Below are 17,756 nucleotides of genomic sequence, written 5' to 3'. Positions count from 1 at the left end.
ATTCTAGGGCAGCGGTTTTCAAATGGTGGAGAGTTTTATTTTTTGGGGGGAATTTTGACGCCACGCTCTCCCACCGCTCATAAACTTATTTTGAAGCATTTATGAATGTTATGCAATAATATATTTTAGTTAGCATCATTTAATTTAATTTAATTGGATCTATTGTCGGACCTCCGCAAGTCTAGACAAATAGCTTAACTAATACTTATAAACTTAACTGTAAAACTAGCTTACATCTTCAAATGGGAAAAAATTCTCTATTTTTCCCAAAAACTCCTATTTCGTATTTTAGTTTCTGCCAGTATTTGTATTTCAAATTAACTTATCAGCCTAAATTGGATTAAGAATGGTTTTAAATTTCAGTTATATTATCAGTTCAGTAAAGATAAATATACACTAATACTACTCTGCTCTAAGTGCACAGTTTTGAAGCCCCTCAAACCATTCATTGAAGTCAAGTCAAAACATACTTAGATAATTTCTCCTGTTCTCACTTTCCTTTGAATCTTCATCCAGTTGCTATGAATCACAATCCATGAGAATGGATCGCAATCAATTACGTCTGAATCGTTTTCAACTACGACTGAATCGTTTTCAGTTATGTTTGGATTTTGCAGTAGCTGCGTTAAATTTCATTGCAGCGGAATCCATTTACAACAGGACCGTCTCTCCATATCAAGGCAGGAATATACGACTAAATCTTGGAAGTCTGAACAAGACGAAATGACCACGTAGGTCATTACGCCAAAGAGAAGAATAATGTGCAGGTTTGGTCGGGAAATGCGGTCAAATATTAAACATTTTATTTTTGAAAAAAATTGGGACATACAGTTGATAGGATCGTGAAAAGCGTAACGAGTATTTTGATGATCTACAAGCCACAAAGGACAAAATCTGGATGCTTGACATGGTACATAAACACTTTATTGTAGTAGATTCTGCATTCTACGATATGTTGCAAGCGGTGCTTACAATTCCTAAATTCACGGCTGAATGAACCGTCGTTGTCATTGGCTAAGAATTGGTTTATGTATGTACCAAGACGTGGAAAGCAATGCGATATGTTAAAATATTATAAACCTTTTCAATTTCCAACGTTTTGTACAAGTGATCTTACCCTTCATGGTGTCCATTAATCCCATATCAAGTGTCAGTTTTACCCGAACATTGTAAAACTGTACGAAAAAACATGTTTTTAATTCATGAAAAAAAAAACATAAAATTCGATAAAAACTTACAAGTATCAACATATTTTCTGATAAAACATGAGTGTAACATAGAGTATGCACATTTCCATGGTAGTTGCTTATGTACATCCCTAGATTTTAATCATTTTCATTAACGTGTCCGTCCTTACCTGCCTTCCCTTATATTCCCTGGTCTATGAATTATATTAATCGTTTATGAAATTAAGACAAGTTAATTTCAATTAGAGCCTGTCTCGTAGTAGAGTCGTCAGCTCGTACGACTTAACAACATGCCCGTCATGGGTTCGATCCCCAAATAGACCGTGCCGCCATACGTAGGATTGACTATCCTGCTATGGGGGGAAATCAATTAGTCACTGAAAGCCAAAGCCCATTAGTGGTACAGGCAGGCCTTGACCGACAACGGTTGTTGAGCCAAAGAAGAAGAAGAATTTCAATTACGTTCTGTTACATTAAAAATGACGTGATGTTGTTAAAAGAGAAGTTCTTGCTTAATTTAAAACTATATATCTAAGTGATATTACTTACTTATCCGACGTTATAACCGCTTTGGTCTTGGCCTGCCTCAGGAGTGTCCGAAACCGCTCACGGTCTCGCGCCTTCGTCTGCCAGTCCATTATCCTGGCCTTAATGGACGCCTCCACGCCATCTTGCCACCTCAGTTTGGACCTACCACGCTTCCTCTGTCCTTGTGGACGGCCTAAAAAGACTTTACGGGCTGGGTCGTCCGTTTATATGCGTTCAAAATGGCCTGCCCACAGCCGCCTGGCAAGCTTGATACGCTGCAGGACAATGGGCTCGACGTACATCTCGTATGGCCCCTCTTTATAGCGGCTCCTGCATTATCTTTCCACACATACGGGTGAATTCTGGGACAACTTCAAAAGTGCATTCACCTATCTGAACGTCACGCCTACGTAGGGTTGGATTAGTTATTGGTAGGGCCGCTGATGTTGCCACCATCAGTTTGGTCTTTGCCTCGTTTATCTGCAATCTGAGGTGCTCTGCCGCCTGCTCGATCCCATCGTACATCGGAGAGCCGCATACCAATGATGTCTATATCATCAGTGTATGCCAGGATCTGAGTTGACTTGCAGAAGATGGATGGGCGTAGACTTTTGGTGGTAGCAAAATGCCCTGAGAGTTTTCGATTGTGATATCACGAAGTGATAGTATTAGACTCATTATTCATATACAGTGAAGCATTGTTCATCTAGAATCATCAGCACTCAACCTTGCAAGAAACTCGAGATGCTATGAATTATAGGTGTGAGTGATGTTTTTACTATAAATTGTTTGAATTTTTTAAATCAATACTTAAAATTGGGATACATCTTTACTTTCCTGTACTATACTATACTATACTATACAATATAATTGTATATTTTGTAAAAATATAAGTTTTTATGATTTTAAAAATTTTATACTTATGTTTTACATCAATAATATTTTTAAATAACTTGTTTTTCAAATTTTATCCTTAACGCATCATACCTGCTTCCTTATTAGCTGTCCTTTCGGAACTGTTCATGCTGGTTGGAATCTGGTATTCGTCTGTATTATCGATTTTCAAAGATACGGTGGCCGAATCTGCACCTTCCCCCAGCGTATTATCTTCATCTTCTGTTTCCTCGAGACGCTGAATGTTGTATTGAATGATGTTTTCCTCTTCGTTTATCACCTCCACTTCCTCCGGATCTGGTTCAGGGTACTGTATGACCCAATCCTTTTGCAACGAGATATCTATCCCATGATCTTTTACAATGTGTTCTTTTGCCATGTGACGATAACGAAAGCGCTTGTTGCAAACGGAACACTTGTATGGGAAAGATTTTGTATGTGTTCTCATATGAACTTTGAGCTGAAAATTGCTGAAAAAGCGCATCTCGCACACACGGCACGGATAGTTCCTCTCTCCTGTGTGATAAAAGCTATGCTGCTTCAGTCGAGACCTAACGAGCAAAAATTGAAAATTAAAAAGTGATCAAAATTAAACACATGTATACACATGTTCGATATTGTTAGTCTTTACCTGGTTGTAAATTTTTTCCCACAAACGTCACATTGAAATCTCGGCTCAACATGGGTTTCTCTGATGTGTCCCAGTAAATCGCGCCGCGCTTTGTATACCTTTCCACATTCGGTACATGTGAACGATTCCGATCCATGGCGACAGCGAACGTGCAAACGGCAGGCATGCTTACAGTGAAACCGCGAAGAACATCCTTCTATGTGGCACGCATACGGGCGACGTCCCGAATGTCGATTGATGTGCCCCTCTAAGCGGTTGCGTTCAATCATTTTACCGCATATGTTGCATTCAGTCAGCAGCGACTTGTAAAGTTCTCTACCCGAGATTTTACTTCGCCTGCGTCGCCGTGTATCTTGAACATTATAACCAGTATTTTCATTGCCGGGAATGACGGATTCAATTGTTTCACTTGCTTCTAGCACTTCTATTTCAGTCGAATCGTACTGTTCCTGTGTCAGATGGTGTTCCGAATCTAAGCCATCCCCAGCGCTAAGCTCGTGTTGATTAAGATACTCTGCTTCCATATGTTCCTCGGGATCTTCCATGTTTTGATCTTGAAGTACTTCCTCCAACTCTTCGGTGGCATAGATTTTCTGCTCCTCATAAAACGTGGCCGAATCATCAACATTTTCCGTATCATCTTGCGATTGGATGTCTGATTCTGTTTCCAATTTTTCAATAGAAAAAGATTCTTTTTCCGAATTGTTATCGTTTTCGGTTGCTTCGAAGTCCTCCTTAACTGCTGGATCGTCCAAACCGTTCATTGTCACCTCCTCAGGTGTGGTTACATCTAATGTAACAGCAGCGGGAGGCGGAGTATTTGAATTAAGTACAGGGGAAGGCGAATGGCTTTGGTTAGGAACTTCATCAGTTGAGGTTGTACGTTGACGAGGAACAGCAGTCGATTCTACTTCTGGGCGACAATGGCTTGTTGCAATGGCACAAGAAGTGCTGGGAGATTGTAATCTATTCACTGAAGCATTAATGTTTCCAGATGCATTGTTCTGAGGGTCTGTTTTGCTTTCCGAGCTTGGTCGGGCTTTTGTTCGCTTTTCCTCCCGCATTCTGTCTTGTACTCGCCGGCCCGAAGGATAGATGTATCGTGGAGATTCATTCCGCCTCAAAATAACTTCAACCAATGGTTGTCGGTCTATACGAAGAAAGTAGTTTGAGCGTTTTACAAACAGCTTCGTCTGCACTGACAGATAGAAATCGCGATATTTCTTGGCCTGGATAACTTTTTTTGTACATTTTCGACAGATACCGAGGGGTAACGTTCTATCCTCAAGGTTGATCTAAAAATGCGAACAATTTCATTACCGGCTATGTAGAGGTAAACACGGTCCTCGCACAGTTTATTTACCATTATACCGAAGCAGGATCCTATTTTTCGTACCATTTCCGAATCCAATGGTTTAAGATGTCTATAGCACATGCACATTCGGCATGCTTTTAAGTAGAGAGGTTCCATTTGGAAGTAAATTTTGAAAACACAACAAACAACATGCAGGAAAGCCGTCTTTCGCAAACAGCTTCTATGTTTATTATTGTCATTGCTGACAAATTGAACAGATGTTTGAAGTGCGTTCCCAATAAACATTCTGTTTATTTCCTCAACCTACGCAAAATAAATTCGAGTAGCCTGCACTCGAGTTTGCATGAGGCCTCGCACTCGCGACAACTTCATAGTTGTAATTAGTTGTAATTGTGTATGTAGGCCATGGAGGCTCGATACCATAATAATAAATAAATTAAATAGCGTCAGTAACCTCGCGTGAAAGCAGGTTGTGAGGGTAGGCCATTTTTTCGTTCCTAATTTAAGCAGTTATAATTATAGCACCTCGCGAAAAGTTGGAGCAGCGTTACGTGTAGCTAACTTTAGACCTAAATTTTAATTTTTCTTTTTGAAAAATCCACAAAACTACAAAAAGGGATAATTATGACAACTTACGGGCTTGAATGGGTAAATTAACAGAAAGCTGTCTGGCTGGGATACGCGCGAAATCTCAAAAAACCCCTTGCATTTGGAATACTTGCGAGCTCAAATACTGCTCGAATTTGTTTGTCGGGTTTAATTGCTACATGGGCACCACGAATGACAGCTCGAATAAATGTCAACTACGATGTCCAGCCTTGTGCTCTAACCCTATGTCCATTGCTGTCAATTTTGGGCGCGTAAACCCCATACAAAACAAAGAAAACGTTAGAATTCGACATAATGTTTACGCTTTAAAAGTTTTGCTCGTACCTTAATTTCGTTGTGTATTCTCGATGAGACGCGTAAACCTTTTAAAAGTGTAATGCTGCTGAAATACAACATAGAGGACGCTCAAAAGATGCAGAGGGTAGGTGTATACGATCGAGTGGATAAAATCGGGGAAGGTACCTATGGTGTGGTGTACAAGGCGAAAGACATTCGGACCCAAAACTATGTAGCACTCAAACGAATTCGGCTTGATAAGTGAGTTGCCACGATCGCACAAACACGCACACCAGCCTAATTTCAAACCTTTGCTATTCCAGCGAAACGGAAGGTATACCGTCAACGGCAATGCGTGAAATTTCTTTGCTGAAAGATCTGAAGCATCATTCAATAGTGGAGCTTTTCGACGTAGTCATAATAGATGCGAGCATTTACATGGTGTTTGAATATTTGGACATGGATCTAAAGAAAATGCTAGATCGTCACAAAAGTAGTTTCACGCCGATGCTTGTAAAGAGTTACATGCACCAAATGCTGGATGCCATCGCGTACTGTCATTTGAACCGTATACTCCACCGGGATCTTAAACCTCAAAATCTGCTAATCGACCGGGAGGGTCACATTAAACTGGCAGATTTTGGATTGGCACGGGCAGTAAACTTTCCTATTAGAGTGTATACACACGAGGTGGTTACGCTTTGGTACCGTGCGCCAGAGATACTGCTGGGAACCAAATTTTACTGCGTTGGCGTTGACACCTGGAGTTTGGGATGTATCTTTGCCGAGATGATTCTTAAACGGCCGCTCTTCCCGGGAGACAGCGAGATTGATCAACTATTTAAGATATTTCGACAAATGGGTACGCCTGACGAAACGAAATGGCCCGGCGTTTCGCATTTATCGGATTACAAAGAATCCTTCCCTTACTGGGAACCGCAACCACTGCCAAATGAGATGCAGCACGACCTCGATGCACATACTTTATTTTGTGAACTTATGCATTACGATCCAACAAAACGACTTTCTCCAAAAAGCGCAATGAGCCACTCTTATTTCGATAATGTAAGCCTGGTACCACCAGAGCTTTAGTCCTAATGCAACCGAAACTGATTGATCAATTAAATTTGCGCATTAAAACCTTCGACGATGATCTCGCAATTCCGCCTCAAACTCTGCGCCGACAGCTTCCGCATGGAATAGTTGCAAAAGACATAAAAAACGTTTAAGACGACAAAACACACAGGACGTTGATGGACATGTTCAGAGATGAAACAGCTGAGCATAACTTACATGTGGCATAAAAAACGTTTTTACTCAGATTGCAATTTCATGGGCAACCGCTTCGTACAGTACGTATTGAAATAGTCATAGATTGTATATGGCCACTCTGCAAACCGATTGTGACAAATTGTTTACGTTTTGCGCAATAAACTCTAAAACATGGTGAGTGAAATTAATTTAATCTATCAACATTTTCAACACCAAATATTCAAGAAAGAAAAATGGAAGAAGAATACGAACAACTGTCTTCTGTGAATGGACCATTTAATAATATGTTTGATTTTTTACTTGAATGTTTCTCATTAGCAGTTAACAACATATATTTAATTTAATTTATTTGGTTACGTAGGGTAACTGTACCAGCTTTTGGCAGTGTAATTAAAAATGTAAAATCATGCAAAAATGCATCGAAAATTGTCTCAAAACATATTTTTGAAGTAGTGATATGCTCATTTGTTATACATATACAAAGTTTCACATCATTTCCTTCCGTATTTTTCAAAGTATCAAACAAAATGTGCAGAGTTCAAACAACTTCGGCAAATTTGCTGTCAGCCAATAGTTCGGCAGGTTTCGTTATTAAGAGAACCAGAACAATAAACCAATGAAAGTGTGAAGTACGAAAGATTCTATGGTTGCAGCATTTAAAGGAGCATTTTGTTAATACGACATTTCTAATACGACATAATACGTAAAACGACATTTCTTGTATTAAATATCACCAATTTCACTATAAATAATCCAAAAACTTGGGACAAAAATAATAATTTGTGATCCAGTCTGAGCCGTACTCTGTAGCCATCGTACTGTCTCTTTTCTTCAAGGCTTCAATGCCATGGACTGCCGAAAATAGGAAAAAAAACTGCTGAAAATAGGACCAAAAAGACTGTTTACATTTTCACGAATATCTCTAAAACATACATTTAAATTGGCAAATAAAAAATAGCACAACATAATAAGATTGTTTATTGTTCAAAATAACGTCCCTTAAATGAAAAATAATAAAAATTATATGTATACGAACAATATTTGTGAGACTGCTGCACTAATACTGGCACAGTTACCCTAATTGTCGGATCTCCGCAGGTGTACAAAAATAGCTTAACAAGTACAGTCAGAATTAAAAAGTTGAACGCTTTTTAGTTCGCATGCTTTTTAATTGAACGCTCGATACATAGTTGGCTGATAGTTTAAAAATATAAAATAAAACTAGTTTAAAAACACATTTTTAATGCACTAAAAAGTGTCTTAAAAACATAAGGTTAATTTCATCGCTACTTTCATTCAAATTTTAATTCTAATGGTAGATGTGAACCAACCCCACAAGTGATACAGACAGACCTTGACCGGCAAAGGTTGTTGAGCCAAAAAGAAGAAGAAGTAATGTAAGTAATGAGACAAACCTATCGTTTTAAGGCACTTTTTATCGCATTTAAAACGTTTTTTTTATTAATTTTTTAGTATGTCTTTTGATATTAGATATTGTATTTGATATTTCGTTAATCACCGAAATCGTCGAATTTGAATTTTGACACCTGAAAAGGGAAAAATGGACACCATGAAGGGTAAGATATCTGTAGAAATTGTTGGAAAGTGAAGAGGTTTATAGTATATCCTTTTGCTTTTCACATCCTGGTACGTACATAAACCAATTCAAGGCTAATTGTAACGACGGTTCATTCAGCCATGAATTTAGGAATTGTAAGTGCCGTTTGTAATATATCGTAGAATGCAGAATCTAAATCATTATTGAATTATCGCGCACTAATAGCTGACATTGCTCCAGCTTACAGAACAACAGTCTAGAACTTACCTTTAGGACATTACTTCGCGGAAAGCCCGCCACCCCAGCATTTTTAGGGGACTTGTTAATTGGTCGATCTTTTTTCCATCATATCAAAATTCAACTTTTTGATATTTGTAATCTCTCATCTATTCCTGAACGATTTCATATCAGTGCTCCTTTTTGATTGATTAATGTTGTCCAAGTCGTGACGAGATATTGGATTTCGTGAAGCGCCTTATCAGCGTCGAGCGAGTAGTAGTATAACGAATGGCTACTATGTTGAATGATATGCCGTTTCTCGCTTATTTCCATGCGTTATCTAGTTGCTGTATATATTTCTTCCAAATACCCTTATTAACAGTATTTGATGAAATCTATTCATTAATAATGTTTAATAATGCTTAATAATTACTTAATAATCAGGAGAATTCATTCATGTAATAAAACTTCCAAAAATAGAAACAATACAAATTACATAGCTTAAGATCCGCAGTATTCAAATTAGATCCGCAAGAGTACGCACGATTGAAAATTTATTTTGTACGTGGATTTAACAATTGTTGCATATATTATGCTTAAAGGTTCTCAAATGTGTTGTTTTACTTTCAGTTTGGATGCTGCATTATTGAATTATTCCAAAATTACATTTTTCATGCATTTATGAGAAGTGTCCATCTTACCCGTAGTGTGCGTCTTTAACAGGTTGGCTGATAAGTCCCCGGTCTAACAAAGAAAAACACCTTTTTTGTCAAAATTCGTTTTTATTATTCAACATAGTTCCCTTCAAGAGCGATACAACGATTATAACGACCTTCCAATTTTTTGATACCATTTTGGTAGTACTCCTTCTGTTTTGCCTCAAAAAAGGCCTCAGTTTCGGCGACCACCTCTTCATTGCAGCCAAATTTTTTCCCTGCGAGCATCCTTTTGAGGTCTGAGAACAAGAAAAAGTCGCTGGGGGCCAGATCTGGAGAATACGGTGGGTGGGGAAGCAATTCGAAGCCCTATTCATGAATTTTTGCCATCGTTCTCAATGACTTGTGGCACGGTGCGTTGTCTTGGTGGAACAACAAAATAACAAAAGTTGCTTGACAAAAGACGCTCTGTCTCACAAACTAATTGACATACAGACGTCAAATTTTGACACGAATCATTTGAAGGTTGGTGCTATATAAAAATAATATGCATTTAATACTAGCGACCCCATCTATGTGTCAGACCGGGGACTTATCAGCCAACCTGTTACATACCTTCCCCAACTAAATATGCGTAAAAAGCAATTACAAACCATGCGTTTGTATGAAACCACTGGTTTTTGAATAATTCACAAAAATCTCATGGCTTGCCGAGATAAATTTAAGAAATTGTTTGTATGGAAAAACGTGTCAACTAAAAAGCACATACAGTTAACCCTCTCTTATTTGAGAGGCGATGGGACTGTCGAATAAGAGGGGTTTTCAAATTACAGAGGTGGAAAGTGAATGAAAGGTCCATCCAAACAAGAAAGAGACAGAACATTTAGTATGCAGCCTTAACTGTTGCTATAGGAAACTGCGAACAGAATCGCCAATTTGAGCATACATCTTTCAATAACCATGGCAACACCATACACAAATAAGAGGGACACAGATTTCAGAGGTTTTCCAAATTAGAGGAACAAAAATGTACTGGAAATCAAGGGACAGTTAAAAATGTTCAAATAAGGGAGATTTCTCAAATTGGAGAGGTGTCAAATAAGAGAGGGTTCACTGTACTTAATAATTGCCTGGGAATCGAAGTTCAATCAGTGAGTTCGGATTTTACTAATTAACTAACCAAAACGGAAACGTTGACGAAAACGGTATTTCAACACTCACATAGAACTATTAAATTTGAATTGGTCAATCAAAACCTTTAACTCACGACACATTAGTTGCAATGGGTTACTTTGTTCGTAAATGGTCCTCGTATGCTCTGGGCAAAATACAAATTCGTCCTGTCTTTGAGAGTGCAAAAAAGAAAAAAGAAAACACGACAACAAGAGGCGCAAGGAAAATTGATATCAGAATCGACCATGGATATAGTAGAAAAAAAAACACACACACACAATTTCTTGACCTGTCTTAAACTGTATTAAACTGGCTGATTAAACTGTTTACATTCAAGGGGTAAGGTTTGAAGGTTTGATACACTTGTTATGCAAAATGGTACCCAAAATAGATTAAAAATGAATTCTTCTTCTACTTCTTTTGGGGCTTAACAACCGTTGTTGGTCAAGACCTGCCTGTACCACTTGTGGGCTTGGGTTTCAGTGACTTTTGGATTAACCCCCATAGCAGGATAGTCAGTTCTACGTATGGCGGCACGATCCATTTGAGGCTTGAACCCATGACGGGCATGTTGTTAAGTCGTATGAGTTGACGACTGTACCACGAGACCGGCTTTATTTAATTAAAAAAAACTAATTGCTCATCATTATTTAATTTTTTTTTATTTTAAACAACTTAAAATCTAGCATAAAAATGGAAATTGGAATACACGTAAGGAGGACGTACAGGTTTTACAAAGAACATTTATGGATTCCTTCATCAATCACAGCAATGTTGTTTCCAACAATGTGGATGATGTAATTTGCAAACAAACGTAGGATGGGAATTAACACGTGAGGGGCAAGTCCCCCGTGACCACCTTTCAAATGTGTAGCTGAAACAAACGTTTTTTTGGTGTACAACATTCAATATTTCATTTATTGTCATTACTGTAATAAGCATACTACGAGCTAATCAGCGCCAGTAATTCTCTGGTTATACGAAGATCAAGTAATGTGAAAATCTGTTTTCGATCTAATTTGCAGTTATTTGTATGAAAAGTAACCTAACTACAGTGGACCGCCGTTTATCCCGGTACCCTTTATCCGGCTGTCCGTTCATCCGTGCTGTTGAGAAATGACAGTTCAATACAATGATGACATTGAGTACTGAGGGGGATATTTGAAATAACGGTTATCAGAGTATATTGTCATAAGAAAAAACGATATAATTCATGGAACATTTCAAATATTCTCATTGGAAAAAACATGAAGTTAATAAAAACTTGTTAAGTTTTACCAAAACATAATGGTAAACTGGTTGTAGAGCCAAACTAGTAACATGCTAATGTAGGTTATTTATTTTTTTGACAATGTGGTCAAATGTCGGCATTGGATCCGCGCTGGTCCCTCTTTATTTAGCACTTTCTATACCCTAGGCTCTCGGAAACGAGTCACTGTGTACGTGCAATCTTGCTTCGGAAAACTGGATTCGTCTGTCTTCATCTTTGGGAGAAGGCCTGCCTGTACCATTAGGGCTTGGCTTTAAGTGACTTATTGGCAACCAACAGCAGGATCCTACGTATGGGGGCATGGTTCATTCGGGGCTTGAACTTATGACGAGTCGCCGACTGTACTACGTAACCGGCCAGCCGATTGCCGATTGGATTGCCCTCTATTTTATGGTAAAAAACAGTTTTGAAAACAATCGATTGAATATGTGCTTTGAGAAAATATGCCATTTCCTCGATACTGCTCATGTTTCAAACGCTTGGCAGATAATCTTAACCACATTTCAACCAGTCGGCTACACGTGTGGCCAAATCGATTTTGATTGCTTATTTCTACGATTCTAGGAATCCGATTGTCTTGGAATTTGGGACTTTGTGTGAAAAGTACAGCCATCTTCCTTTGAATATTCTCTATGCATATTTGGAATTTAATAAATCTGCTTTTTAGAATTAATTTTTGTGACACCCCTATTTCAGGCATCTGGCCTAAGCCCAAATAGCCAAAATTGCTTAAGCAGCCAATTTTGACGAGGTAAAGATCGCTGCTTGAATGTGTGCATGTTTACTTGTGTTTACTTGTGTTTACTGTAAATGTTCATAACGTTCGCAAAATTTTAAATAATTTACAGTTAAGAAAAACCACTTCACTTAATATTGCTACTTCAAATAACTAATCAAACTGGAGCACAAACCACGAGACGGCGTCTGTCTTTGACACTTTGACAAGAGCCTCCTTGTATCAATGTCATGCATGAAGTAAAGCTATAAAGTTTCACCAAGTTCGGTACACATTCTTACAAAGCCTTGAAGCTCCATCGTTAACCTTACAGATAGTGCTAATCAGCCGCAAAGTTCCAACGAGCACTGTGTGCTTGTTAAAAAGCTGTATGGTTCCACCAAGTACCGTTTCATCTCTTAATCACCCACAAAGTACGACATCGGAACGATTTTTCGTTAAACAGCCCCAAATCAGCTATGGAGTTTGAGCTGGCTATTTGAGAGCCAGCGACTTAGGGAAACCTAACGTCTCGCGTAATTACACTCTAACAGCATTTTTTCAGATTGTTTTACGAGTTTTACGAACTAAGAAAGAAGTAGTACCCATTTGAACAAAAACCGTTACATTATAACCCATTCTGGTAGGAGGAGACACCAACATAAAATAGTATTCAGACACATTGTCTAAATTCAGGCTTTTTTCATTGTATGTTCAATATAACTTTAAAACACAGATTTAGGATGTTAAACAATGGTAATGGTAATGGTGGTAACAAGTGTTTTCCGGGCTATGGAAGGGCGATGAGCCACTGCTCTACTAAGCCCTATTGGTTATCGTCGTTACAAAAAAAAACTGTGGTAAGAACGGACGAGCTTCTAATATAGCACTAGTATCCTATCCACAAATGTGCACAACGTGCACCACAATGAAAAAAGTATTTTCGATCGAGGGCGCTTAAAGCTAGGCATTTTAATTAATTTGCTCGTTTTGCGATTGTTTCAAATTATGAACGCGATAACATACCGTTTAGTAACGCCCCCAAAAACATCCCAGCTTAAACTCGCTGGCACAAAACGGAGACCGCAAAAATCCGCAACAAAAACCCTAATTAACAGCATGTACGAACACAACCCGCGACCATCCCCCGGGTCACCCCAGTTCCACAGCGCAGAGCAGTTAGTGGAATCGGGATACACTCCTAGAAGGTGGAATTGGCAGGAAACTGCTACCCCCACAATGTGTTGTGTCGGTGTGCAAACAGTGGAAGGGAGGGATGCGCGAGGGGAAAATCAGAGTCGGACAACTGCCGGAAAACTAGTTTTTACTCATCCTGTCGCTCACAATTAACCTCTGCCTGTGGATGCTGATCAGCCCAATGGTATACAATTGGATGCCAGGGCAAAAGCAACGGGGATGACGTGTGGGCCATAATGTGACCGATTGTTCACCTCAGGATCAGGCGAGTTAATTAAACTAACATTATTTTCAGCAATTAGCTCCCCTTCCACCCCCCCCCCCCTGGCCCTTCCGCCAAGTATCAAAGCTGTAGAAGAGTTTGAGCGAGTTTTAGTAGGCGATGTTTTTAATGGTTTGTTTTTGGATCATACATGTTAGGTTTGAGCTGTATCATATTGGTTCAGTAAATTGTTTCGCGTCCGTTACTTCATAACTTCATAACTATAGTTATGCTCTAGTTATGTGTATCATGCTATAGAGCAGAGATGTCAAACTGATGGCCCGCGAGGTCTTTTGGTTTGGCCCGCGATCGTTTGAGCGGTCTATTTATTTGTAAGTTAATTCTGGACTCTTGAAATATGAAGAGATTTTCAACTTCGCAGGTTTTTCTATGAATTGTCAGATCGTCCATCATCATAAAACTTTGTCGGTTTGTTCCTACCTTCTCTGTATGCATTTATGCATAAAAAAGATAAGAATTGCAAAAACTGTTATATTCATAGAAGGAAAATCAAAAATGGTTATTTTGATGAAACTGAGCTTTCAATTCCGCGTAATTTTAGTAAAATGGTTAAAAAAAACAATGAAAATTATGTTATACCCTTTCCGATGATAAAATTTGTTAGCAACACATATTTGATGAACAATTCTTAAAATAAACAACTCATGGTTTAGTTTCAACCTCATACAAAATCGTGAATGTCTTCAAAGTCATGACTCTATATGTATGTAGTTTAGGAACATTTTTTTATTGTTAAGCCATCAATCAAGGCACTTCACGACCAACTAAGCTTTCTATAAGAAAAAGACTTGTAGAAATTAACAACACTCTTACACTTTTTTGGTATATTGTTTTGGAAAAGATCGAACCCATGTTTGGGTGTACAAAAGATTTAACATTATATATCTGCAAAACGTTTAGAAATCAGATGAAATCAGACGTCAGCACAAACACGTGTTACTTTTAATAGAATGTTACAAACGATCTCCCTCAGGCTTCCATCAGGCATCCTACCAAGATCAATGTGATTAGATAAACTACGAATACTTGAATACTACGGGAAGTATGATTTGGCGATTGTACCAACATGAATGGACAGTGATCAGTACTTCAATATCATAGGCAATCATTTAAAACAGCGGTTTTCAACCGGTAGGAGCTTCCCTCCAACCATACTGTGATAAATTATCACTAAAAAAAGCTGGTTGTGATATACGGATTACCGAAAACCGAAAAGAATGGATAAGCCGTTGTGTCCTTTGCGCCAATCAATTTGCTACATTCCGGCCACCAAAGAAAGTATTTCTTTAAATTATCTGCGAAATTAGATTGTAAAGCAATAAGAAAAAGGAAGTAGTTCTGCCTAAATTCTCCTGATCGGTAAATGTTGTGCATGTGTTGATCTGTCACTGAGTGAATAGTGTCGTGTGTATGTGCGGTGTGATTGTTTACATTTGTATCCTCGTGTTATATAAATGTGATAAATTATCACTAAAAAAAGCTGGTTGTGATATACGGATTACCGAAAACCGAAAAGAATGGATAAGCCGTTGTGTCCTTTGCGCCAATCAATTTGCTACACATACAAAGCGATAGAAACTTAAAAGTTTCAACACATTTTCTGATAAAACATGAGATAAGGTATGCACATTTTCATGGTCGATGTATTAATATTTTTCAAGATTTTTAACATTTTCTTTAAAGTGTCCGTCTTTACCTACTTTCCTCTACCAGTTGATATTCCAACAAGATAATGGTTCCGTACATGTCAGTAAGAAAACAAAAGATATTCTGCAAAGAATGCAAATTGGCTTGGCCAGCCGTCTCTTCTGATCTAAATACCATCGAGAACGTCGAGAGCATGTTAATTCGAAATGTATATGAAGATGGGAAACATTATAAGATCGTGCAGCATCGTAGCGTAAAGATCGTACAGAAAGAAGCGATTAGAAATGCCTGGCGAACCTTGTCTGTACAGTCTTTGCTAAATCTTACAGAAAGTATGCCAAAACGGATTTTTCAGGTTATCAACCGTAATAGAGGATCAACTGTTCACTTGGTTTTAATAAACTTATCAATATGTGTTATCTTCCGTTAGTTTTCAATGAAATACCGAAGTGTGGTTATCATTTTGAAATGCCCCTTTTTCAAGTTTTTTTAATGATCAAGAATAGTTCGAAGAACATTTTTTTTTGAAAAAATTACAGGCAAAAATTAGTTCAAACGCATTGAAAAACGAGTAATTTTTTTCAAAATTTTCCGACATTTTTTAATTGCCCTAAATCAACAAAAACTAAATGAGGCTATCATTGTGAAACGTAGTGTACATGCTTAAATCAAATGCGCTTACCTATAATCTTCTCTTGCACCGTAAATATTTAATGTATACGTTCCATGCAACAAATACAACTACCGAATTTACAACTAAAAATCTAGTAACAACATTTCACATAGTTTTCATAATTCCAACATTTTGTATGTACGATGTTGACAATCGCTTAACGCAGCGATCGGCAAAGTACAGCTCGCAAGCGGCATGCAGCTCTTTGATATCGAGATGACGGCTCTTAACTTAATTAAAGAATTAATTATGATACGATTCTGAATAAATTTAACTGTTTAGATCCTTTTGAAATGGTTTTAAACATTCGATCAAAGGGATTTTTTTTGGCATTTTATTATTGATGTGTACAATTTGCTCAAATAATTGTAAAATTTAGAACACCGCGTATCTCTGAATACGCGTATAGGAGGTACCGTGTATCTCGGGGACTACCAGTATAGGCCGGCATGATTGCGTAAGTCGCTACGCTATAAAAAGAATAATAATAAGAAGAAGTTTACTTGTCCATAAATCATATTTGCCTATACCTTATTGCCTTGGTGTGATAGTTGGGTTCATAATGGCCAAACAACTTTCACAATGCAAAATAGACTTTCATCTTTATCAAAACGATTCCACAATAAAATTAGTTCTCATTTCGGACAATTGGAATTCCAGAAGGAAAAGTAGTGAAACTAATTTACGCGATGTTTTGTTCTGCTTGCTATACTGCCATCCTTATTGGTAAGCGCTATTCAAATAAGGAATGGGAAAAACCATAGGATAGATGAAACGGTATCCTTAATCCTAGTGAAGCTCATTCCGAGTATCTTAGTGAGATCGGGTCATTTGGTGATGTTTTGCGTATTTTGCACTATTTTTCTTTAATCTCGCCTATAAAAATAGCTGCTGCTGCGTTGCTCGACACGAAGGGAAATGTGTGGCACAAAAAGCATTAGCATTGTACAAGATTGGATTGAGAGTTTGCGTAGAAATAACAAAAACCCATCACCGTCGCATACCACCAAGAATGATGGCGGGTACACCGCGTGGGTATTAGAGGATAATGATGATGTAAAAAGTGTGTATGTAAACGAGGTGTCAACAGGATATCCTATCGTCCCTGCAACTTATGGAGCTGACAGTACACGTCGCGTCTTCAGTGAGTTGTAACAGGACGGCCACCTGCTCTATAGGAGTAGACCGAAAACGAAAAAAGAAACCCGTAGCTTTATCTTTTTGGCATTGGGAATGAGGTACGATAGCAGTAGGGAGACAAATGCAAAGTACTGCACTCTGAACATCAGTATGTCAAGTCAAGCTAGTATCTTCACTAGCATGGTTCACGCCAAATGGCTATCCGCACTACAAATGAGCTTTGGGTTTTTCATTAAAAATATTTCCATTTGTTTATTAACGCTCTCTGGCGTGCGGCACGGACGTTGCAAGAAAAGGTAAAAGCTTACATTTGCACGCGGTACCTATTTGGACACGCAAATCCGTTGACTGTAGTGTTTATGCAGTACATTAGGTAATAAATAAATTCAACTAAGATTTTTACACTAATGGCACGAAGTTGCGTGACTTTGCTGTACATTTTTTCCTGTCTTTAAGACATAACATCACCTTGTTTAATTTTTTAAATGAGCCAAAACCTGTCTCAAAATGGGA

General features: G+C 38.2%; 2 protein-coding genes across 2 annotated transcripts; one reads left to right on the top strand and one right to left on the bottom strand.

Annotated features, from left to right (window-relative positions):
- Nucleotides 1-15: 15 nt before the first annotated feature.
- Nucleotides 16-4,806, bottom strand: LOC120952107 (transcription factor E4F1-like). Its single transcript, XM_040371226.2, has 3 exons — nucleotides 4,604-4,806; nucleotides 3,241-4,535; nucleotides 16-3,160 (listed from the first exon to the last, which is right to left on the bottom strand). Exons 1-3 carry the CDS (start codon nucleotides 4,709-4,711, stop codon nucleotides 2,689-2,691), a joined length of 1,875 nt encoding a protein of 624 aa, XP_040227160.2. The 5' UTR covers nucleotides 4,712-4,806; the 3' UTR covers nucleotides 16-2,688.
- Nucleotides 4,807-5,423: 617 nt separating this feature from the next.
- Nucleotides 5,424-6,900, top strand: LOC120952826 (cyclin-dependent kinase 2). The gene is made up of 2 exons (XM_040372348.2): nucleotides 5,424-5,701; nucleotides 5,764-6,900. The coding sequence occupies exons 1-2, from the start codon at nucleotides 5,541-5,543 to the stop codon at nucleotides 6,530-6,532; spliced, it is 930 nt and encodes a 309-aa protein (XP_040228282.1). The 5' UTR covers nucleotides 5,424-5,540; the 3' UTR covers nucleotides 6,533-6,900.
- The last annotated feature ends 10,856 nt before the right edge of the window (nucleotides 6,901-17,756 follow it).

This window comes from Anopheles coluzzii, chromosome 2 (assembly GCF_943734685.1).
Source record: "Anopheles coluzzii chromosome 2, AcolN3, whole genome shotgun sequence".
In the NCBI taxonomy this organism is placed as follows: domain Eukaryota; kingdom Metazoa; phylum Arthropoda; class Insecta; order Diptera; family Culicidae; genus Anopheles; species Anopheles coluzzii.
This window is presented reverse-complemented; position numbering and strand designations above follow the sequence as displayed.